The sequence below is a fragment of the Macaca fascicularis genome, chromosome 1 (genome assembly GCF_037993035.2).
Source record: "Macaca fascicularis isolate 582-1 chromosome 1, T2T-MFA8v1.1".
Taxonomy (NCBI): Eukaryota; Metazoa; Chordata; class Mammalia; order Primates; family Cercopithecidae; genus Macaca; species Macaca fascicularis.
The window spans coordinates 155,206,215-155,233,090 of record NC_088375.1 but is presented as its reverse complement, the minus strand read 5'-3'; the positions used below and the strand labels follow the sequence as shown (position 1 = coordinate 155,233,090).

The following is a 26,876-nucleotide window of genomic DNA, read 5'->3' as shown; positions in this document are numbered from 1 at the left end:
TGGTACATTTGCATAAGCTAATTTTAATGAACACATATGGACTTTTCCCATGAAAAGTTTAAGAAATGCATATTCGTCTTCTTCTTTTCCCCCTCACCCTGAATATGGCTCTGTCAATGATAAGTAATTTTTTATCAGCAGCAGAGCTTTCTTCTACTGCTGGTGTGATATATAAACCCTTGGGGCCAAATTGTGTCAAGGGTCTACCTTTTTCCCACTCCATGACTCAATGTCACACCTGCTCTGTGAAATTATAATGACAAGGAAGCAGTGTTTTTCTTTTGTCCACTGACATTAAAAACAGTCAGCAATACCAGAAATACTAGAGATTCACAGTAGCTTTTTATTTTAACCTCACTGAGTCCTCTTGGAGACCTCAATTAATAGGATTAAACATACTTTCTGAGAATTATCAATATACTTTAAATATAAATTTACACTGCCAAGTCAACCCTAGAGGGGAAAATGAAAAACAATTGTAAAAATCTCTATTTCTGTAATAAGACAGAACATTTCCCCCAATCGATTCCTGTATTATAGGCCATAAATAAAAATATCACTAAGGAAATATCTTTGTCAGAATGATGTACTCCCTGTGGCATGGCATAAAGAGCTTGGATATGCTACAGACACTGCATAAGCAACAAGCTAATTGAGGATTCCAGTTTATTAAGCTTGAATAGTATGATTTTTAAGGACTTCTTTATATGGAACTAATACGCAATTATAGTTTACTTCCTTTGTATTTTCTTTGTAAAAACTAAAACTTAAAATGCAGTCAGCTTTTATGTATGGTGTCGGCTTTATTTCAAAGACTGCTTTGCTCCTCTAACCTGACGTTCTGTAGACATAAATGAAAATAGAGTATATGATTTTAAGTTTTTCTTAAGGTCAAAATCTAACATTGACATTCTACTATGATGCTTAAGAGGTGATACATTCTTTTGTAATAGTTATGGTGTATTTGAGGCCATGTGCTAGTGGGAAATGCTATGGTTATGTGCTAAGAGTAATGAATATACATGGAAAGGGAAAGAGGCATTGGATTTTCTTTACTATATCGTTCACCCTTTCTAAGAAGTGATATATTAAAATAAAAAGCAATGCCATCTATTGCTAATTGTTGACACTGTTTTTCTGTTGTTTATGTTGTTTTAATTAAAAACATCATGGACGACTTTATTCATTTCCAATACAGAAATAAGCAGCCATGAGATGCGAAATGCTTGGTCTGGTCATGTCAATCCTATTGATTACACATTAAGATCACAATATGATCCTATGCATGTATCCTGCTGTTTCCAGTTACATATAAATATACTACTATATTGTGCATACACACACACACACACATTTGCTTTTAAAGCACATTATACTATGCCAGAAGATTCATGAGCACTATTGTAGAATGCATAAAAATCACTGAGAAACGAAAGTCTGAGCTTATTTATTTACTCATTTTTAGCAAGTATTTATTGAACACCTAATGTGCCCCTGGCATGTTCTAGGTACTACAAATAGGGCACTGAACAAAAAGCAGACCCCAAATTCTGCACTTATGGAACTCATATTTCAGTGGAAGGAATTGACAACATAGTAGTACTTAAATAAAATCAGCTGGATGATGTACAGTATGAGGCATACAGGATAAGGGTAAGAATAAAAATAAATAGGAGGACTAAATTTAAACAAGATGGTCATTGTAGACTTCATTGAGAAGATGTATTGGTTTTCTATTGATTTATAACAAATGAGCACAAACTTAATGACTTAAGACAATACAAATGTATGAATATTGTTCTAGGGGGAAAAGTCTAAAATCAATGTGTTGGCAGGATTGCGTTCCATCTTAGGAGAATTAGTTTGTCTTTTCCAGTTTCTAGAAGTTGCCTGCTGGGCTTATGGTTTCTTCCTCAAGTCATTCTACCTTGTTGCTCATCTTCTACTACTCACTGTGACCCTCCTGGCTCCTTCTTATAAGAACCCCTGTGAGTAATTTGGGCTTGACTGGATAATCCAGAATAAAATCCCATCTCAAGATCTTTAACTTAATCGCATCTACAAAAATTTTATTGCCAAATAAGGTAAAATGATCATAGGTTCTAGTGATTAGGATGTTGCCAACATATTTTGGAGGTGGGTGGTATGTATTCAATCTGCCACAGAAGGTAAAATTTCAGTAAAGACCTGAGAGAACAAGGGGCCTAGCTATGCAATATATCCAGGGGAAGACCTTTCTAGGGAAAGGAAAAAATAAACACAAAGTTATTGATTAGGAGTATTCCTAATATGTTTCAGGAACAAGAAGAAAGCTGCAAGAGAGAGTAGTGAGGTCACATGGGTGACAATTTTTGTGGGAGTTACATAGAATGTCTAGGATGTGACAATACATCACATAGGAGGAGCTTTGTCTTACATGTTGAATGACATAGGGACACATTAGATGGTTTTGAGGGAAAAGTGACTTTATCTGTCTAATGTTTAATGGGGATCACTCTGGATGCTAGGTTAAGAATAGTCTGAAAGAGGTCAATAGTAGAAGCAGGAGATCAACCAGAAGGGTATTGCCATAAGGCACATGAGGAATTATGATAGACTATATTAGATGATAGCAGTGGTTGCTCAGATAAGTTATCATATTCTGGATAGATTTTGAAGGTAGAATTGGCCAAAAATGAGAAGTATCGAGGACGACGCCATGATTTGAAACTGAGAAATGAAAGGAATAGAGCTTTCATTAACTGAATTGGAGAAGGCTATGAGTACAGCTGGTTTTGAAAGGAAGATTCAGGGCATAGTTTGGGGTGCATTGAGTTTGGAATTCCTATTAGTCATAAAAATGGAAATCAGATTCGAGTTACAATATGAAGATATAAATTCAGAAATCACCAGCATATAATGATTTAAATCCAAGAGATTGGATGAGGTCACCTAGGCATTAGATGTAAAGAGAAAAGAGAACATTGCTAATGTTTCATATTTAGGGCTTTTAGGCACTCTAAATTTAGAGGTTGGGCAAAGTTGGCTTCCTGGTCTTGATAATTGTGTAGTTGCTCCAGTTTGTTTTAAATTTCTGTTCTTTGCCTTGAAATTCTTGATTTTGGACTAAGGAGCCCCACATCTTCATTTTGCACTGTGTTCCACAAATCATTTAGTCGAGTTTGGTTGAGGAGTAATAAAGGAACCAGGAAAAGAAACTAGGAAGTCATCAGAGAATTAAAATAAAAATCAGGGAAGTATGGAATCTTGGAAGCAAGATAAATAAGGAATTGTTGGGAACAGAGAGTGATAAATCTTGTAAACAGCTGCTGACAGGTCAAGTAAGGTAAAGACTGGAAAATAGCTACTAGAGATAGCAATAGGCAAGTCTTTGATGTTTGAGAAGAACAATTTTAGTATAGTGGTAGACGGAAATTTGGACTGGAGTGAATTTATTTAAAATTTCCAAGAGAAATTGGTGAGTGTTCAATAACTCTGCCAAAGAACTTTGCTCTAGAGCAAACAAAGAATGAATTAGGTGAGAGAGAGAAAAGAGGGTTAACAGCATGACTGTGTATTAGTTACACTGATGAAGAACAGAGGAGAAAGGCGATGAAGCAGGAGAGGAAGAGGGAATAGTTGCTGGAACAATGTTTTCCAGTAGAAATGGTCTCAGAGCCGGTATACAGTAGAGGCACTGGCCTTAACTAGCAGCACAGGATCAGTCATAGTAACACACTAAAAGTTGTAGTATGTGGGTCCTGACATTCAAAGTGCTGTAAGACTTCTGACACTATCTGTCTGGATTCGCCACAAGAGAAAAAAAAAAGTACTGCGAGAGTTAACCAACACATCCACATTTGTCCTTTTATTTATGAAGTAGGAAGGAAGGAAGTCAGCTGAGAGTGAGGATAAAGAAAGACGTTAGAGATCTGAGGAGAGAAAGATAAGTATAAAATAGTTTTTTAGGACAACAGAAGAGAGGAGCTGTAAGGAAAATACAGTGTGATTCGCAAGTAGTACTGAGGATCTACATGTGTTAAGTGATCATCAATTTAAAGTTTGTCTACTGTGTGTTTTCTCCTTCCAACCTCAGCTGGCTGCACAAGTACAGACATAAAGAACTACAGTCACATGTAATAAGAGTTGTTTTATCAAGGGAATATATTAAAATAATAGATAAAGTAAAAAGAGGTGAGGTTAAAAGCAAGGTACAGTAATAATGACATTTATGAAATGTGACTTACATAAGAAGAAAAGAGGACATAAATGGTATGAGAAATGGTGAAAGTATGGTAGAATCAAGGGATTTAAGGTACACATGGGAGTGGAGCATTGTTGGAGTTGAAATAACATAGGAAATAAACACAGAAGAGTCTAGAAGATGGCACAGGGCAGGATGTTTGAAATTGTACTGTGGAGGGGTGCCACTCTTAACAATAATAAGGTAACAGGATGACTGTGGGACTGAGGGGACTGAAATTGTGTAGAGAGCAAGTTAGTTGAAGGAGACAGGGAACTAAGGCACTACGGATGAAGAAATAATCTATGTAAATACTATGATCATCAAAACCAAAGAATAGTGTTGGAGAGAGTTATCAATCAACCTGGTGTTAAAATATTTGGGAAGTGAGTCTTGTTAGTACCTGCGAGATTGATAGATGGCTACAACATAGAAGACAGTGGGTGATCTGGTCTATAATAACATTGCAAACAGAGACTTTTTTTTTTTTTAATACATGAGGAAAATGATCTGGAAGTGGCAACATGGAGTATGAAAGAAATATACCCTATCTCCAGAAAACATGTTCTGAGAGATTTGAAAGAGAAAACAGCTACCATTTGAGAGGGATCTATAGACAAGTGCATCATTAGAGAAGAACAAAACGTCAGGGAACAAAGCTGAAGAGAATATTCACAGAAAAGTTTGAGATTAATGGTGATTTTGGTAATGATAAAGCCACTTAAAATATCTTTTCCTTGAAGTGTAAAAGGCTTTAGTGAATTTTAAAAGATAGAAATCATACAGAATATACTATCCAGGAATTAAATATAAAATCAATTACTTAAAAATATCTAGGTCGTCAAAACAAGGTCTTGGTGAGGTGCCGCCATTTCATCCGTCCTCCGTCTCTGCGCCTGTCGCAGAGCTTCCAGCAGCGCTATGTTGGGCCACAGCATCCGGAGGTTCACAACCTCTGTGGTCCGTAGGAGCCACTGTGAGGAGGGCCCTGGGAAGAATTTGCCATTTTCAGTGAAAAACAAGTGGGCGTTGCTAGTTAAGATGTGTTTGTACTTTGGATCTGCATTTGCTGCACCCTTCCTTATAGTAAGACACCAACTGCTTAAATCATAAGGATGTTTCAGTTCGTCCATTTAACAGATATGAGGAGCATTTTAAGAGATACAGCCTCTGGAAATGGATCAAACTCTAACTCATGGCATACTAGATATGTTTGTCAATAAACTTATGACATGAATGCTTAATGCCTCTTTTTTGAAATAGGAAATGTAATACTTGGCCATTTGCCTACTTTATTAATTTGGGTAACATCCCAGTATTACTCCGTGATTTAGCTTATTTAATGGTGTTAAACTGAGGTTATATTAAATTTTTGATTCCCAGGTCAGGATTTTGTTGGTAATTTATACAATAAAAGGGAAATACAAATAAAAAAAATCTAAACATTTCTAAATAGTTAAAAATAAACCAACACATTTATAAATAATTAGAAGGGAAATTAGAAAATATTTCAGCATTGAATAGAAATAAAAGCAAAAAGTATCAAAATTTGTGTGATGAAGATAAGCAGAGCTTGGGGGAAGTTTGTGACTTTGAATGCTTATATTAAAATAAAGAAAAATTTCACATCAATGATTTTAATTTTCAATATTGGAAGCTAGCAAAAGAAAAATAAATCAAAATAAGTAGAATGAAGGTATTAAAGAAGATCATAAAGCAATGAAATAGAGAATAGATAAGCAATAGAGAAAAGTAGCAAAGACAAAAAATAGATATATTAACCTTTTTTTTTCTCTTCAACAAACGTCACTAAGAAACTGATAGTAAGTTACTTTCTGGGAGAGAATTTTTCAGTACGTATATCTCAGTATTTTTATATTTAGAATAAACAAAGAAGTATAAAAATTTAAAAATAAGAAGACAAAAAATACAATGAACAATAAGCCAAAGATTAAGAAAATACTTCACTAAAGAAGATATATGGATGACTGGTAAGCATATGCAATATGTTCAACGAATTTAGTAAATTCAAATCACAGTGAGATCCCACTACATATCCACTGGAATAATCAAAAAGATGAACAGTGTTCAATCACTATTAAGTGCTGCCAAAACTGAATTAATGAAACTCATTGTTGAAGGCAGTATAAAATTTTGCCTACTCTGAAGAGTTGTTTAGTTGTAGTTTATAAAGTTCAACCTACACATACCATAGGACCAAGAAATTATACAAGTAGTTATTTACCCAAGAGAAAGAAACACATTTATCCATTTAAAAAAAAAACCTTGTATACAAATGTTCATAGAGGTTTGGGGAAAAAGGAACTCACATGTCAACAAGATAAACTGTAGTATGGATAAACTTTAGTATGTTCATATAATGGGTCACTACTTATCTATGAAATTATATCAGTTACCAAGATATACAGCAACATGGAAAAATCACAAAAACATTCCAAGTGAAAGTAGCCAGATACATAAGATTATCTACTGTAAATTTCATTATATGAATTACTAAACAAGTACAATTAATTTAAAGTGATGGAAATCAAATCAATGTTTGCTTGGAGAGAGGAATAGGAGTCATTTGGATTGAGAAGAGGCATGAGGGAAATTTTTGGGATGACAGAAATATTCTGTATATTGATTAGCACAATGTTTACACAGTAGATACACTTGTACAATTTGTCAAACATTAATGTTAATGTACTTAAATGAAGTTAAAAAACGAAGAGCTTGACATTTATTTTACTGCATATCATGGAAATCAGCAAGAAAAAAACATTGTTTTAAGAAGATAAAAATGTTGTTTTTTGTTTAGTGCTTTTTGTAATTCTTGGGTAATTTCAGATGATGAACAGCTTTGTTTAATACCTTATGGCATTTTCACAAACAATGCAACATTATTTTTAAGGACATTTCTATTAACTTGATAAAGCAGATTAGTTTTTAATGAAAATATGTCCTTTGGTTCTAAAATATGTCTAAAGAAAAGTTTGTATTTTGTAAACTTATTTCTTATTCTCTCTTGGTGGCTAATGAGCTTTAATTAAGTTTAATTACAAAGTTTATCATAATGACAGAAAAGTATATAATCTTTTTCATCTCTACACCTCATCCTAATTCTCTCAGGAAAAAATAAAATTGGTTTCTGTTCTAAGGAGTAAGGAGTAGAGGTACATATGATGATCGAATAAAGCAACATCTGCTATAAACATTTCTTTATATATATTTCAATTAAGGAGCTTTCATTATCCTTGGACCAGCAACATAATATAACCACGAATAATTATTTTTTGTTTCCGAAATCATTTCTGCTTTTAAGAAGTTTGTACTCTCATAGTTGACTTTTTATTTTTATTTTTAAACTTTCTGTTTGTTGGTTGCACAAGATTATCTTATTCTGAAAGCTTTCCTTTTCTTTCTCACCAACCAATCCCACATGCGTGGTGGGTGTGGTATTGGAAACGAACTTCATAATCTTTCTGGATCTACTCAGTGTATAAGATGTCTTGTTTCCTCTGCTTGTATTCCACAAACTATCTTCCTCATCTTATTTATTGAAGTTTCTCTGTCCTTAAGTAGATGAGATCATGTTTATGCTTCAGAAAGCTCTTTCTGCTCTGATTGGATGTTTGTGCTCTCATTTTAATCTTTTCCTTTAATCTCCCAATGTAGCTTACCCTACAAAATATTTCCCTATTACCTTGTTTGGGCAGCGGGGAGACACCAGATAAGAAGAGGTGTTTTTATTTAATTTAAAATAAAAATCTCTTAGTATTAATGAGACCATATTTTGTCTAACACAGTATAATTGTGTAATAACTATTCATGGGACTAAAGAAGAAAAATTAATGTTGTAAATATTATTTCTAAAAACAATTATGTTATCTATATTGAAACGAATTTCAATATATGGGAATAGTGAGGTCTGGAAAATTGATACTTTCAAAGAGCATCATGAAAATGACTTTTTGACACAGCGAGCAAATTCATAAGGAAATCTAGCAAGATTTGAGATAATGATGCAGGATTTTTTTTGTTCCTTAGTTCAGCTAAAATCCGGGTTCTTGTCACACGACCCGGAAAAATTAGGCAGGCACCCGGAAATATTGAAAGGTAAAGAGAGTGGAACGGGCCAACAGGCTCCCACCTCACAGATTGAATACTAGGCGACCACACACAGCTGAAGCGTCCAGGCTCCTCCCTGCTATACTAGGTGAGAATTCCCGGTGCCTCCACCAACTCTCCCAACGGGCTGGCGGGCCGCCAGCCCTTTGTGGGCGCTCAGAAACAAGGTCCTGGGCAGGTTCCCTTATCCGCACAAGAGCATCTAATGTGAACCCTTGCGGGGCGGATCAGAGATTCTCCCGAGACCCTCGCTTATCTGCCTCCTGCATCTATCAGGATCATCCTAGGAAAGAGAAATTTGTATTTTCTCCATAAGCACAATGAAAAGTTTTGTCAAATGGATAAATGATATTTTTTGCTTGTGGTTGTGTCATTTACAAGTTTGAAGAACGAACTAAAATATCTGCTTTTTTCTTTAGAGCTCAAGCAAAGAGAGGTCGGAATTTTATACCTCAGTGGACCCAATTTCGGCATGACATTAGAATCAGAGTAACATTTCATTAAAAAGAAGAAAAGAAGTGGGAGGACCTAACAACAGAATAGGTCATAGCGTTCCTTTATATTTGAACAACAACAACAACAACAAAAACGCTTTTGAAGTGTTGTTGTTTTCTTATTTTCATAGGAATATAGAAATCTCCTTTTTGGTTAAAGCCCATTTTGTAGACTCGGTAGAAAATTCGGACCTATTAATTTCAATAGCTCTGGTCTTTGGGGTTCTGATTATAACAAGTTAAAAACAAGCATATATATGTTTTGTTTTTGTTTTTGTTTTTCCTGCTGAATGCTACAGATGGATTGTGCCTCTGACAGTTTATAACTCTCTGTTAAGAAACTAATTTTCAGTATCATTCATAGCAATCAGAATAGATATTCTTTGGCAGAATGGATGATCTGTATTTATGGTTGAATTAGACAATGATTATGTGTGTTTTCATCATTGCTCTTGCTCCATGCCCTGATGAGGTTACTGAAAGAAGGTTCCTATTCACCAGGTAGGAGAGTGTGACATCACTCATCACTGGAAACATCTGACTTCCGGCTGACTATCACAACCTCTCTGGGGAAATTCTGACGTGTTTCCAGGGACATTCAAAGCCCTCCTTTGTGTGCAATCAGCCAACCTGTTAACTTCCATGTGTAGGAAGTGCACAATTAAACCATATAATATAAGAAGCAAAACATGATTAGAGTAAGGTGAAGATATGTAGTCCATACCCTGCCTCACATCCTGAAGGTGCCACACCAGGTCATGTAAAAATTGGGAAACCTGTGAAAAAAGTTTCAGCATAGTGTTCTTTCTCATTATATTTTACAATACTGGTGATACTCATTATCTTCACTATATTAACTAATATCAGTTGAATGTTCACTATGTGTCAAGCACTATACTAAGCACTTTCTATGAATTATCTTAAGTAACACTGGCAAGAACGCTGTGTCAGCTTCCCATAAGGCTTAAAGTTGTTATTTCTCTCTCCTAGTCTGCACCTGATGTCATCATCCCTAAGAAAGCTTCCAGTCAGGGTGAGGTACAAGATAAACACTTGTTCCCTCCTGGATCGCAGTCATAGCGATTATCACCATGGCTGAATTCTCCTGTGGAACAGTGCTCATGCATGTATCTCTTTCACAGAAAGGGAAAAGTAAACTCAGGGGAACTGAGTTTACCACCAACTAGTGTATGACCTGTTTCTTAACCTTTTTCACACTCCTACTTCCTTACCTGTAAAGGGAAATACTATTTTTTATCTTATAGACCTAAACTTTTATATATTAGGAATTCAGGAATGCAAGTTAATGCCTTCAGCTCAGAGCATTTCTTCCGTTACCCAAATGAGACCATAATAAAAGAATAATTTTTGCTTAAAAATATTTTCCCTTTCAAATCTTCTCATAAACATATATTAGAATGTTTCTTTGCCCCCAGATAATTATGATACTTTAATTTATAACTCTCTATGAACATAGTTTCCTGGGGTGATAATATTAGAGGGGCAGAAAGAAGAACCAAAAAAGGGGCGAGTAGTACTGACGAGGGAAAGTACACACACACACATTTTATCTATGTAGAAAAACATTGGTGCAATGTCTATAGCACACCTTTCTGGCTTATCTGATCCTAATTATATGGTAGCCATTTTACAACTCTGAAAGTTATATATAACTGATAGCCATGCAAAATAGTGTGTGTATGTGTATATGCAAATGAATACTGGCCAGTGGAGAGAAGAAACCCTCACCCCAGGAACTACCATCCTTGTCTCCATTTGTACACTCATTTTAGTACTCCTGTCTATAAGTGTGTCTGTCCTTGGAGTCTCCTTTGAACTGGTTATAACACCTCACCAGTTGCCTCATTAGTGAGTTATTTAAATATCTTTAACATTTGATTATTTTTATATCGGTATGAAAGTCATGACTCTTACCTTGTTCGAAAATTACCCTTTAGGCCGGGCGCGGTGGCTCAAGCCTGTAATCCCAGCACTTTGGGAGGCCGAGACGGGCAGATCACGAGGTCAGGAGATCAAGACCATCCTGGCTAACACAGTGAAACCCCGTCTCTACTAAAAAATACAAAAAACTAGCCGGGCGAGGTGGCAGGCGCCTGTAGTCCCAGCTACTCGGGGGGCTGAGGCAGGAGAATGGCGTAAACTCGGGCGGCGGAGCTTGCAGTGAGCTGAGATCCAGCCACTGCACTCCAGCTTGGGCGACAGAGCGAGACTCCGTCTCAAAAAAAAAAAAAAAAAAAAAGAAAATTACCCTTTAACACTCAAGTCTCAATTCTGGTTGTATCTACCTTTGGACATGTTCGATGCACACATCTTTAATGAGCTGAGCCTCTACTTGAGCTTGCCCATGTCAGGTGCTGTGGTAGACAGTAGAAAGAGCAAACACATTATCCCACACAGAGAAAGAAAAATGGCTGACTCAGAAAAATAATTCGTTTCCTGTAAACCTCTCAGCCTCTTTTGTTCTTTCTTCTTTGCTTGCTTGCTTTCTGTCTTATGAAGTAAGACAAATGAGATGATTATTTCATTATGATGAATGATACAAGCATAGGTAGATTGCCTCTCATTTATAATAAAATTGATAAAGTATTTAAGCTAAAAAGATTATTTTTCAATGCTACAAAGATTAAATATCCTTCCTTATCAAAAGGGGAGAAAAGTGACACACCACTTTGTTCTGATCGAGATTTTTACTATAAAAATCTCAAAAAGAATTCCAAGGAGACAGAGTGGAGACTGATTTGGTGACTTATTCTATGTAGACAGGAAGAGAGTAAGAATCTGAAAGTAACTATGGTACAAGACTGCCAATAATTGGTTCACTCACCATTGCCTGGGCTGACAGGTGAATTAAATTGAAAGATATGCCTTTCAGGTATTTGGAAGACTTTCTTCTTCTCACCCCATTATATGCTTTGAACTTTATGTTGTGTCATTGTGACAAAATAAAGACTCGCAGAGTAAAAAGCTAGCCTTTAACTCGACAATTTAAACCATTTCTTACTTTATTGTAACACTCTATGTATTTTCTAACTATAAAGAGAGATAAAAACCATCACGGGGTGGACACATTAAATAATTTCTATTAAAAGTGGACATGACCCATTACTTTCACTGTGGCCTTTATTTTTCTGCATCTAGAGATTTAATTTTTTGGGAATTGTAGAATAACTATGGTGCCATTATAAAACCTCAAGTACGAAAGCTATGACTACAAAAGCAAAGTGTAAAATTTGATATTATTATCGGAATGTTTTCTCTCCATTTATTCAAATTTTCTCCCTGGTATAATTAATCAAATTCAAAAAATATTTATCAAACATTTGACCCTGAGGATATGGCAATAAATAAAAGACACATAGCCTTTGCATTCATGATTTTACATTGTAATTGAGGATTTAAGTTTAAATCTAAATATAATAGTTTTTAAGTTAAAAATAAATTTGAACTAGGCAAACAAAATTCATACACACTAGTACTTACATAAACAAAACTCTGACAGTAGGTCAGTGCTATGCAGATAATTAAGATAAGGTGATGTTTAAATAGTAATTGTTGTATATTACACCAAGCAGGAAAGGTCTCTTCAGGAGAGTCTTTCGTTTAAGCTGTGATGAAAATGACAGAGAAGGACACAGTCCAGCAAACTGAGATGAAAGCTTCCCCGAAGCAAAAGGACAGCTAGGTAAAAGATAATTGAAATATGTTCAATATATTGTTGGAACTAATTGTATGTTTAATATGTATTTAGATCTATATATAAAAAATTGAGAAGGCTACCTCATACTCAGAATGACTACTAACAATAAAACAGAAAATAACATGTTGAAAAGGATAGAAAGAGGTTGGAACCCTTGCACAGTAAGTCCTCACTTACCATCGTAGATTGTTCTTGGAAACTGTGACTTGGCACAAAACAAGATAATGAAACTAATTTTACTACGGGCTAACAGATATAAACAAGGGGTGACTTTCCTACAGCATATTTCTGGTCACAGAAACATTATGAAACTTCTCAATAAAGCCCCCAAACACTTCTCACATTAAACACTGGAATGAAACGTGGGCTATACATGCATTTAAGACATTAGTACAAACAAGTAAGGTCATTATTTACCCACTTATTTCAGTTCAGTGTCATGGGTTCAGTTCGGTATCATGAGTCCCCGAGGCTCGGAGACCAAGGCAGGAACGCGCTCTTGACAGGAGGCCATTGCCTCCTAGGGTGCACTATTACACACACCCACACTCACTCATGCTGAGACCACGTAGATGCACCAATGAACCTAATGTTCATAGCTTTGGGATGTGAGAGGAACCCAGAGTACCTGAGAAAAAAAACTCATGCAGACATGGAGGGAACATGCAAACTCCACATGGCCCTGGCAAGGAATAGATTTTTGTATTCTCATCTACATTATAATAAAATGACGTTGAACAAAATGCTGAGATTGGTCACACTACAAAGAGAATCATCTTAACACTACGGAATTGTGCATTTAAAAAATAGTTAAGATGGTTAATTTTATGTGATGTATATTTTACTACAATTAAAAAAATGGAAATGTCTAAAAGAGAAATATAAAGCTGTTTTCTAAGAGAAGAACATGCTATTTAATTTAATATATGCCCATTTTTTGGTTTATCGGCTTTTAATTTAGAGAGAAGCAGCTAACACAAGAGTCTTAGGAGACACAGCAATGAAAACAAAGCCATTCCCGAGAAGCTGCCTTATCACAAGGTGGACAGGGAGAACCACGTTCAGGGTTGATGTGTTCGTTCTTCTTCCCAAGAATGTCCACCACCTGAAGGTGAAGCTTTGGTTTGACATATTCACTGTTGTGTCCCAACACCTAGCACAGAACCTGACAAATCATGGACACTCAAGAAATATTTGTTCAGTTAATTAGTCTGTTAATAAAGAGAAGGTATTGCCATGGGCTCAAATACTAATCTGTTCACCTTTTTCTCTTTTTCCATTTTGAGGAATATAGCTCAGGGTTTTATATAAAATGCACACAAATCAAAAGAATGAGACTTTTTTCTTTTCTTAACCTTTTTTGTCTATGAGAAGGGAGGAAAAAGTGATCACAGAAGGCTAGATGATGATAATAAGTTAGATCAAAATGTCAAGGTGTTTTAAAAAGTAGTAAGCAATAGTACTAAGAACTCAAATGAAGATAATGTCTAGAGAAAATAAAGTTTAATGTTGGAACTTTTCAGCTGAGAGTATGCAGAACTTTAAGAGGACTTCTCATTGTCTAAGACTCAGCATTGAGGCCACTCCTTACTGTCAGAGCTGACAGTAAGGACTTAAATTTGGAAACCTAGAGCCTCAGGACTGAAGTGAAGAGGGTGTGGGGAAGAAGAATGGTGGGGATTAACCCTGGGGATTTTTTGAAAACTGGGATATTTTGATAGTAGCAGATATTTAGTTAGAGATAACTGATACTTCATTGAAGAACCACAAGGAAGGCTCCATTTGGTACAAAAATATGACATTTCCCTAATCTGGATTAAAACTTCCATATTTTTAATAGAATGGTGGTTCTCAAAGTTTACAAAGATAGGTATCTGAAAAACATCCATAAATTTCAGATCCCGTGTCTCTACCCAGACAGCGTTATCTTGAATCAATTTTTATTTTTTATTTTTTTAGACGAAATTTCACTCTTGTTGTCCAGGCTGAAGTGCAATGGTGCAATATTGGCTCACTGCAACCTCCGCCTCATGGGTTCAAGTGATTCTCCTTCCTCAGCCTTCCGAGTAGCTGGGATTACAGGAGTGTGCCACCACACCCAGCTAAAGTGTCAGGTAAAATAGTATGACCACAATGCTTTAATTCCCATTTATAGACAGGTATGTTATTTCTACATTCATCTGTAGCAAAAATATTAGATTAAAATATTTTTAATACTTGTGGTATAAAACTATACTGCATTTAGCACAATTTATAACTGATAAGATACGAAACCAACTTAAGTGACCATCAACCAATGAATGGATAAAGAAAATGTGGTATGTATACATCATGGGGTACTACTCAGTCATAAAAAGAAACAAAATAATGTATTTTGCAGCAACTTGGATGGAGCTGGAGATCCTAAGAGAAGTAACTCAGGAATGGAAAACCAAATATTTATGTTCTCACTTATAAGTGGGAGCTAAGCTATGAGGATTCAAAGGAATAAGACTAATATAATGGGCTTTGGGGACTCAGGGATAAAGGTTGGCAAGTGTGTGAGGGATAAAGGACTACATACTGGCTACAGGGTACACTGCTGATGTGATGAGTGCACCAAAATCTCAGAAATCATCACTAAAGAATGTATTCATGTAACCAAACACCACCTGTTCCCCAAAAGCTACTGAAATAAAAATAAAAATTTAAAAATATATACTGCATATATTATAAATATTATATATTATATACTTACCAATATATGAAGTATAGTTGTGAGTATATGTTGTATGGCTATATGTTACATATATATTTACAAACGTGCATATATGCTTATGTATGTATATATGCTTATGTATATCTATCATCTACCTATTTCCAACACAGATTTGTACTGCGAAAATATACTAGGTGCCACGTACTATGGAAACAGAAATAAAATAATAAACAAATAAACAAACATGGAATTGAGATTTTAGTGGTTTCAAAACTCAGTAAACAAGTTTATGCTTAAATAATATGCCTGCTGATAAGTGCTATAAAGAAAAAAAAGTGCAATAAGAAAAAGAGAAAATTGAGGATGGTACTATTTTTAGACAAAGAGGTGTGTACAATTTAAATTTTGATAAATTCTGTCAAATTTTTCTTATTAATGCTCTAGTTTAATGTTTTCTCATTGTCACTGAAGTTCTTCAATATTACTATGAGCTGTCTGAATATAAACTCCTGCTGTCTTTCCCTCCCTCCCTCTCTCCCTCCCTCCTTCCCTCCCTCCCTCCCTCCCTCCCTCCCTCCCTCCTTCCTTCCTTCCTTCCTTCCTTCCTTCCTTCCTTCCTTCCTTCCTTCCTTCCTTCCTTCTTTCCTCCCTCCCTCTCTCCCTTCCTTCCTCCTTTCTTCCTTCCCTTCCTTCCTTCCTTTTTTTCTTTCTTTTCTTTCTTTTTTTGCTTCCCCATTATAGTCTCTCTTTTTTCACTTTATTGATACATTCCAAAAAATAGTAGATAAGCTAGATATCAATTTGGATTATAAACTTGTATTTATTGGGCTTTCTCTGAAGTCCTTCAATGAGACCCGAGAAGAGATATGCTTTGCTTTTACTGTATATCCCTGGTTCATGGGGACTAACTATCAAAGAAGGCTTTATGGTAATTTCCTGATCATGGACTGCTGTGTATGTCATTGTATGTGTGTTTTCTCGAAGACTTAGACCCCAAACTCCTATGAAGGCAGATTTGATATTACAGATTTGCAAACAAATCATTTTTTCCTACTCAGAGCAAAGGTCAAAACAGATTAGTTTCCTTATTATCTCTTTTGCTGGACTGCTTGGTTTTTCTGAACATCGTCTCTGATGGTGTTGTCATTAAACTGTTTGAAATTCATGCTTGAATCTGATCCAAATCTAAATTGCAGGAGCCAAAACTTACATCCTTTCCTCATGTCTAATACAATTCTAGCTCTGGATTGCCAGGATTAGTTCAGCCATAGCATCAATGATGGTATTACTTGGTTTTGATCTCCCTTTTTGGTTTCGACCTTTGTCGTCATATGAGCTCAGCTATACACTTAAAATATATCATCATTATTAGAGATTTTGTATTAGGATGATTTTCAGGATACCTAGTCTGACAATATTTGTAAGAATTGAAGTGCTAGACACTTTTCTGTATATTATAAATTTTCAAAAATAGAAATAAAGTGTTGTTAGCTATGCGCATTTGTTTTACCTAAAAAATACAGTGCTTTGAAATGAAAAGCTAATTGATACTAACAAGATATCTAGACTGTTTTATTGACAGAAAGAAAAGACAAAACTGCTAATACTAGACTGTAAAACCAGCTAAGGAACTGTGGTCCAATTTGCTGTTCTTATCTATTTCTCCTCAATTTTATGGTACAAAAGTCAACCAGTTTCTCATATTTTTTTTTCACAACATATTCAGGTGCATGTAAGAGATTTCAAATATAGCTTAACTAGTGTCTCATCCAGGAAAGTCAACGTTGACATGATATTCTGATTCTGCAAACAAGGATCTACCTCTGTTGGGAACACAGGAGATTTCTGAATGACACCAGCTGCTCAAATATTTCAGTGGGGACAAATGTGTCAGGAAAGGACACAGACATGTAGCTTCTGTGTGTGTGTGTGTGTGTGTGTGTGTGTGTGAGTTCATCTCTGGAAAATCAGTCATAACTAAATTAACTGTTTCAAAATGTGGTTCTAATTCTATCAATCACATATTTAAAATCCTCTAATGTCTTTTCATTGAAATCAGAATAAATCCCAAATTTCTCACATGGTCTGGCTCCTGTCTGCCTCATCGAGCTCATTTCTTATCACTCTGTCCCTCATTTACTAGTCTCCAGCCACATTGAAAACACATCAGGGATTTTGCATTGTAGTTCTGTTTTCCTGATATGGTCTTTTTTCACATCTTCACGTGGCTACCTGCTTCTCAACATCGAGATTCAGTTCAGTTGTTGCCTCTTCAAAAACTCCCTCCAAGGTTACGCTATCTAAAATACAAACAGCATGTTTCCAGCTCCACTCACGGGTTTTGGTGGGGTTCGTTATTTATTTATATGCTGGCAAATTTTATATATGACTCTCTTTAGAGGATTTAAGTTCTGTAAAGTCAAGAACTTTGTCTTTCTTTTTTGTTTTCAACTCTGTATTTTCAATTCCTAGAATGCTATCTATCACATAGCATATGTCCAATAAATATTTGCTAAATAAATAAGTGAGTGGATGTTCCGGAGACATTATCCCAAGTGTTTCTGATACCCTTTTAGTGCAAAGCCTGCTGAGGTCAGGAAGAATTACTACCTTTTATTTTTTTGGAATGGTTTCTCATTCTTTCGCTCAGGCTGGAATGCAGTACCGTGATCTGGGCTCACTGCAACCTCCAACTCCCGGGTTCAAGCAGTTCTCCGCCTCAGCCTCCCAAGTAGCTGGGATTACAGGCGCCTGCCAGTATGCCCAGCTAATTTTTTGGATTTTTAGTAGAGATGGGGTTTCACTATCCTGGCCAGGCTATTCTTAAACTCCTGACCTGGTGATCACCTGCCTCAGCCTCCCAAAGTGCTGAGACCACAGGCGTGAGCCACCACCCCGGCCAAGAATTACTATTTATAGATCTCCTGCATGGTTCTACTTTCACATCTTTTATTTACCAGAAAAAAAAATTTTCTCTTCTTATTTTTTATTTCTTTATTTTATAATTTTTTTTGGAGAAAAGATCTTGCTCTTTCACCCAGCCTGGAGTACAGTGGTGTGACTTCTCTGGCTCAGACAATCTTCCCACCTCAGCCTCCAAGCAGCTGGGACTACAAAATATTAATAAACAAATACAGATTAGCTGGGCATGATCTTACTACATTGCTCAGGCTAGTCTTGAACTCCTGGGCTCAAGGGGTTCTCCTGCCTTGGCCCCCAAAATTCTAGGATTACAGGTGTGAGTCACCACGTGTGGCACCTTACTTTTTAATGCATATGTTCTGTCTTATAAGCTGGAGAATTTTAGAACCTGTTTCATCTAAAGAAATTAATCTAATTTCTTTGCAGCCATTCGGGCAGAGCCAAAGGTGAATAAGATAGTCCAGTTGGGGCCATATGCAAATGCCCATTGATTAAGTCGTACAACTATACCTGTAAGAGATCTAGAGCCTTTAGAAATAGCCTTGGAGAGTATGGAGTGCAAATTTAGTTTTCACTATTACAAGAACTATCTGCATATGTGCCTGTGAGTCTCCATGGAAGTGATGGTTGAATGAAAGTTTTCCCAGCCTAATTATGAACAAGGTGAAAAATCAAAAGCAGAAGAACATATAGAGCTAAAGCATAAAACAGGGAATCAAGTATAAGTATCAAGGAAGGGTCTGTGGGCTCATTGTTTTGAGAGGACTGTCGACAGAGAAGGCAACCAGCAAAACTGAGTGAATACGTGGTTTGCAACTGACAGTATTTTGAGTTCCATGGCTTTGAATGAGCTCAATAAGGAGGCTTCAACTTTGCAGAATAATAAATTATAGAAAAAAAAATGCCAGAGGGAGATGTGATTGGAGTCTTCCATGGTCGCTGTTAGTTAGCATTAGGCTTATCCTTTAGTCCAGTGATTCTTAACTGGGGGCAATATTGGCTCCCTGAGGGGTGGAAGGTCTTTCTGGTAATGTCTGGAGGGTTTCTTTGACTGTCACACCTCAGAGTTGCTTCTGGTACTGGGAAGGTGGAGGCCAGAGGTGCTGCTAAAGATCCTACAATGCACAGGACGCAGCCCTTTACAACAAATAATTATGCAGTCCACAGTGTCAAATAACATTAGCTGAAATTGAGAACCCCTGCTGTAGGCAGTGATCGCTTCTTGGAGGTTTTGAGAATGGAGTGACACATGGAAAGTATTCTTTTAGTCAAGGTTCCTTCATTGCCTGTGACAGAAGCCATCTTATGCCAAAAGGAGGCTTTATTATTAGAATGGAAGCATGTCTCATGAACCTCCAGAGAAGGAATTCAGACAAGTCTTAAGGAGAAACTCAAACCACAAAAACAGAGAGCTATCAGAGAAACTTCCTTCTATTTTTCTCTCTGTCAGGCAGTCTTCATTTTTGTCACTCTCTCGACTGCCTTTACTGAAAGCTGTTTCATGAAGATGTCAGAATCTAACTGCCTCATACCTCCCAGAATTAAATGCTACTTTGTCATCCACATCGATAATTTATTATTATCACTATACTCTCTTGGTACATTAAGAATAAAGATCTTTCCAGCCTAATCTGGGCTTTGAAAATCCAACTCTCTACTGGGTCTTTCTCTTATTATGCAGACAGGAGCTGAGAGCTTCTATTTTCTCTTTCTAGCAGGAAACTGGAAATGAATCCTGCAAAACAGCCTGTGTCCGTATGCAAATTTTTCAACTAAAAACTTTTGCATACACACTGTTTACTCACCTGTGTAAGTTTGTTCAGTGTTTTCTGCTATAAGCTACTTGTGGGCCACTGTATAACCAGGGAACTATCACTTTTGATTATCCTGACATAAGCAGGCTATCTAGGGTAACTACGTACTAATAGAATCAAATTAGAATAGTAGGACACATTTTTATAAAAATTTATCTTATTCAGAAAAGATTACATTGTGGATTGTGGATGAGTGAAATAGTTCAGGAACAGGCACCAGTCTGTGAACCAGTTTGAAAGACACTGACCCAGTCTGGCAATTTCAAAGGTGTGATCTGTGGAACATAGGGCTCAGGATAGTCGTCAAAAATAAATATTTTATGGTTGAACAAGTATCATGGGTTGAATTGTGTTCCCCTAAAAGATATGTTGAAGTTTTAACTCCAGGTACCTATGAATGTGACTTTACTTGAAAATAAGATGTTTGGATATATAATCAAGTTGAAATGATGCCATTAGCGTGGGTCCTAATCCAACATGACTGGTGTTCTCACAAGAGGAGAGAAATTTGGACAAAGACAAATAGAGGAGAATGCCATGACGCAGACGCAGGGGAAGATGGTCATGGAAAGATGGAGACAGAGACTGGAGTTATGCTGCCGCAGCTAAGGAATGCCTAATGCTACCAGAAGATGGAAGAAGCAAAGCCTGCACCGTCCCCTAGAGGGTATGGAAGGAGCTTATATCTTCATTTTATCTTCATTTTAGACTTCTGGACTCCAGGACTGTGGGATAAGTTTCTGTTCTTTTAGGCAACCAGTTTGTCATATTTTGTTACAGCAGTCCTAGGAAACTAATACAATATGTTTACAAAATTCCGCATGCTATTACAACATCATCTCAGAGATTTCTCATTCATATTAGCATAAGGATTCTAAGACTTTCTGCTTTTTTTTTGAAAATTAACTTTAATTCTAAATCTGAGATTTATTTCACCATGAAACACATTTTTACATGATATTTATAATCCTAAAAGCAAGAGTTCCTTGGATTGCTGTTGGGGATTTTTAATTTTTCTGTTCATTTTATAAATGAACAAAATTTGGGGGGTATAGGGGTGATAACTGTTGGTCCTAATTCTCTTTTACCTGGGTTTTACCCTGGTTTTTCACCATAACATTTTTTACCATAGCATAGCATAGAGATATAGAGAACAGACAAATGATAACAATAACAGAACCTAATTTACTTTTGAATGAATTGTTAAAATTGTGCAATTTTCTTCCAAGGACTATATCTCATATATATTTGGAATAAAAATTTAGATGGACACTTACAGATTTAGTCTTTTCATTCTTATTTTCAAACACCCTTAAAATAGTTAAGAAAAACATAATATAAAATAAAATACATATAAGGAATGAATTCCAGGTATTTGAGTTTCTATAATACTATATGAATAAAATACACAACTATGGAAATACCACAATATCATAAAGCAGCTGTTTATTCAATATCTCCGTATGGTATCAAAAATAATTTTACATGTTTGAAAAATCTGAATAAATACATATTAAATAATTATTAAAAATCCATAGCAGTATGTATTTTTTAAGAGCTAAAGTAGAATTTAGCACAGCACCAAGGCAATTATTTTATTTCCTCTCTGAATATGGAACCACTCTATATTAATAATAGGAAAATTAATAGTAATCCAGAGCACTAGGCTAGATGATTGTTAATTACTAAGTAAAATTAAAATCTGAAAGCACTATAATATTACTCTACTAAATGACATTATTTAAAACACTATCATTATAGTCAAGGGAAAACAACACTGAAATGTTGAACTCTGTTAATTTTATTTCAAATGATCAATGTCTCTTATGATCAGAGAGTTTATGTTAATACCAGGCTTCACATTTTCTTTTTCAGTGTATTAACCAAAAGGCTTCCAACTCCTTTTTAAGCACTAATGCTTAAAAGGGGGAAATTTATCCAGCCTGCACTGGCAATCCAACACAGAAAAACTACAAAGGCGATGACATTTATCCTGAGAACCACAAAACTATTTAAATTAAAATAAAAATAAGATGAACCTGGGTCCTTCCTCCAAATAAGCCTAACTCAGGTTTGAAGTCGGCAAAACAACTTTGAGTGACATCAAAGTTAATTGGGAGGAGTTTTGCTTTTCCAGTAGAGTCGTGTACTCTCTTCAATTTAAGAACTTAAGAGCCTATGCTGAGTTCTAACATCCTTCTGGAGCTACATTAAATTGAATGTTTTTTTTTCTTAATTTCTGACTAATAAGAATAAATGATTATTGATCCTACAGATTCTCCATCTCTACTGCAATATTTAGACTTATAATTTGGCACAAATAGAGATACTTGCAATATACAGAGTTTTTAGGAAGCAGAGACAACACAGTAAACAATATGTATTTGTTTAATGGACAATTTGCTGAGTTCTGTATTGCTCTTGCATTACAGATAAGAAACCTGAGATCAAGAAAATTTCATGAAATACGTTCAAGGTCTCTTGAGTCCCCATAAGTGTGCTACTACATTCTTCTCAATATACAATACTGCTTGAGGCTAGATGAGACTCAGTGGATACTGTTTTCCAAAACCTCTTGGTCCGGTATTATTCAACGATAAGTTTGTATGACTTCCAAAATGGAAAAGAGTAATTTTTAATATAAATCTTTCTTTATTCATTGGTAATGGAATCCCAGTTTTATTTGGGCACTAGTCTATCCAAAAAGATTACATTTCTTAATTTTTCATACAGCTATATGTGGTCATGTGACTACATTCCAGCCAATTATGTGATAGTGGAAGTAATATCCTATTCCTGGGTATATAGCAAGATAGAAGAAAACTGGATAAGTAATGAATATGGTTCTCCATGCCAAATCTGGACCATCTCCAGTCATTTTTTACATGTAATGAAAGCACATTTCCATCATGTTAAATCATTACTCTGTATATGTGTATGGGTTTGAGTTTCAGAGTGGGCGTTTTTTTAAATATATATATGTAGCAAGATCTAATATTATCTCATTCAGCAATGTGAGTTTCTCCTAGAAGTCTATATATTCAATACAAAGACTCAGTCTCAGGCAATTATATTTTCTTTATCCTTTTCATATTTTGGAATTTAAAATACCTTTATCGTATGAAAAAAAGCCCAACATCACTGATCATTAGAGAAACACAAGTCAAAATCACAATCAGATACCATCTCACACCAGTCAGAATGACCATTAATGAAAAAGTCAAAAAATAACAGGTGCTGGCAAGGTTGGGGAGATAAAGGAATGCTTTTACACTGTTGGTAGTGTTAATTAGTTCAACCATTGTGGAAGACAGTGTGGTCATTCCTTAAAGACCTAGAGACAGAAATGCCATTTGACCCAGCAATCCCAATATTGGGTATATACCCAAAGAATATAAATCATCCTATTATAAAGATACATGCCCACATATGTTCATTGCCACAGTATTAACAATAATAAAGACATGGAATAAACCTACATGACCAACAATGATAGAATAAAGAAAATGCGGTCCATATATACCATGGAATACTGTGCAGCCACAAAAAAAGCAAGATCATGTCCTTTGCAGGGACACGGAAGAAGCTGGAGGCCATTATCCTTAGCAAACTAATGCAGGAATAGAAAACCAAGTACTGCATGTTCTCACTTATAAGTGGCAACTAAATGATGAGAACACATAGATACAAAAGAAGAACGCACACTGGGGCCTCTTGGAGGGTGGGAGGAGGGAGAGGATCAGGAAAAATAACTAATGGATAGTAGGCTTCATACCTGGATGATGAAATAATCTCTACAGCAAACCCCCATGACACACATTTACCTAGGTAGCAAACCTACACACCCCGTACAAGTGTCCCTGAACATGAAAGTTAAAAAATAATAAAAATATTTTAAAATCTTTGTTTTATGAAATAATTTTAAACAATAAATGTTAGGTTTTTTGTTTACATAATTTGAAAAATTAAAAGTTGGCAAATCTATGAAATTCCAAAAATTTGTATTTTTATATTTTACTAAAACGAAAAAATCTGGAGACAACCAATTTAGGTCATTTTTCATTTGCCAGCTTCACCAGATCAAAGAGAAATTTGAAACCTGCAGTTGAATTCATTAAGATTCTAAATAAAAGCCATTTGAACCGATAGCTTTATGTTTATTAATTTTTGCATATTTATACTGTTAATATGATTTCCTTAATAATGCAAAATTTTTTATTTTATTTTACTCAAGATTTAAATGCCAGACCTCTTATTATTAATGTTGACGATATTAATTGTGTTTAAAAGTCATACCATGAAATATAGGTCAATGGTTTATTAATTAGTGGCAATTTAGAATATAACAGTAAACAAAGCGAATAGAGTGACAATGGCCTAGATACTTGTAATTAAGCAATACATCCCTTCAAATGTTATTAGACAAAGCAATTCCATTTGCTTATGAGGCAAATGAAGTTACCATTGTAAATATAACCTCTAACTATATTTGAAACAAATAGTGGTGAGTTTTGTTCTCTGTTGCTAAGCCTGACATTCTGGGACATCTGCTTTTTACTCTGACCACTGGCCATTAAGTATCTTTAAATACATTGATTGTATTTGCTGAAGGAACTAAACATATATTATATAAATGTAATTTTTAAAAAGTAATTTCCTTGGTCAAATTGTTTTAGTTTTATTATAGTTTTGGCTTTTAGAGAAATATTCAAAATTGCAGATTTAAAGTAACATGCCATTAAAGAGGCCTGTGTATTCATCTACTTAAATAATATATATTTAATACAATTCATAGTTAGATATCTTCCTGAGAAAAATGAAGAAACTAACTGAAATAAATTCAGAATCTTAATTAAAATTTTGTTCTCTTTTAGACAGTATTTTCTAATGTCATTTCATTTGTTTATTTGTTTATATATTTGTTTATAATTTATGAAAATAATAAAAATGTTCTGTAAACATTGATTATGTTAGGATTATGAGTAATTTAATTGACAATACTGTTAAATATAACTGATCATACCTTTTTAAAATAAATGTATGATCTATCTATATTTATTATCTGCTTTAAATGTTTACCAAACTTAACTTTCCATTGGACTACTCACATTAAAGATAATCTTGACTTCATTAATGTGCACATTATCCAATTCATGCTGAATCCAAGAGTTATGATATTGAACAATATGCCTTGGGGTTATTATAATTCAAAATTTAAGTATGTCTACAATTATGACATTTTGTGAACTTTATGCTGTTATGCCACCCCATGATGTTTAATGTTGTTCTTTTAATCTGGTGCATTTGCTTATTTAGCTACTGGCATTTAGTGTAAAGGATATGTTTTCTCATATGGCTGTAAATGTCTTTTATGTGTTTAATGCAAAGCTTGCGAAGCTTTAACAATATGTATTTTGGTATCTTTATGTTTACACCTGTAAAATCTTTTCTAATAGGTATAATTATGTAGGTGTCTCTTGTAACTCTTACTTTAGAAAGAATGCCATATTATATTTAATAGATATCATAAATGACTTCAATATAATTTTTCTATTATTCTTATGATCAGTTCAACTCACTTTTCAGACACATGCTTAGTGTTTTTCAATCTTCAAATAACCATTGTACTTTTCTAGGGGCAAGAGAGCAGGGTATTTCTAAACAACTACAGTTCCCATTATACCAAAAGAGTATCTTCTCAGGGGATTATAAAAGCTGTAATTTCATCTCAGGGTTCCTGCGACTAAACTGCTTGAGTTTCCTCCTGCAATTTATGACATTACATGTACCCTTGAAGGAATTATAGACTTATAATACTCCCTTGAGATATCTTGTTATTCTTTATGTTTTCCATGTTTATGTCTAAAAAGCTTCTGCAACTGGCACTTGATGGAAGAGCAGATTGTGTAGTTACCTCTTCAATTACTTGTAGCAATTTAAAAGATAGCAACTGTAACTTAACAAAAAAGCCTTTCTACAGCAGTTCACTTGGACTGAAATCTGCGAAATTTGCCAAGTTCTGACTTCCAACAGACGTCTCAGAGTTATTGACTCTGCCCTTCAAATTTATGTGTTAATTGAATATAATCACTGGCTATTTTATGTAAAGCTATGTACTGTAGTTTGTAATGATGAAATATGTTCCTTTTATCAGTTATGTTAAGTGTATATATACATATAGATAGATACATAGTTATGTTTTAGATTTTTGTCTCTGAATATGTTGCCTCATTTTCTTCCTATCAAATTTTAAATCCATATCAGTAATGTCAGTTACTTTTATTATTATTTTCACAAAAGACTTAAGTAGTCATTTCAGAGCCTGAAAGCTGAGTAACACAATAAACCAGGGTTTCTTAATGTAAACATTAACAGTATTTTGGACTATATAACTACTTGTTGCAGGAGGATCATCTTAGACATTATAGGGTGTTTGGCAGCATCCTTGGCTACTGCCTATTGGAATTATAGTAATACACTCCAGTTGTGGCAACCCAATATTTCTCCAAGCATTGCCAAATGTCTCCTGGGGACATCATAATAATGATGTCCATAAGAAATGTCATAATAATACATTCAATTTTATCAAACAGATTGGCATCAATCATTTATTTCAACCTTGAAAATGAATCTTCTCAGAGTTCTACCCTGTTGAGTCCATATCAAATACGGTAGTGATAATAACATAGAGCAATAAGACTCTTGACAGTAATCACACAATATGTCTCAAATACCAGCTATTGATATATTGGTAAGGATCATATGAGGTCTTGAGGGTGGAACATATGATACCCTGAGGGTGAAACAAAAGGCTCACAGTATCACAATCTACTAAAATATATGGGAAGATGTAAGAGTTATTTAGGATTATATCAAT

General features: G+C 35.1%; 1 protein-coding gene across 1 annotated transcript; it reads left to right on the top strand.

The window, feature by feature from the left end:
• Positions 1-5,117: 5,117 nt before the first annotated feature.
• LOC123572509 (cytochrome c oxidase subunit 7C, mitochondrial-like) lies at positions 5,118-5,581 on the top strand. The gene has a single exon (XM_045389875.3). It carries the CDS (start codon positions 5,144-5,146, stop codon positions 5,333-5,335), a length of 192 nt encoding a protein of 63 aa, XP_045245810.1. The 5' UTR covers positions 5,118-5,143; the 3' UTR covers positions 5,336-5,581.
• Positions 5,582-26,876: the final 21,295 nt, after the last annotated feature.

What these genes read in the sequence shown, in the direction of transcription:
- LOC123572509 (XM_045389875.3), top strand. Translation starts at nt 5,144, where the DNA reads ATGTTGGGCCACAGCATCCGGAGGTTCACAACCTCTGTGGTCCGTAGG.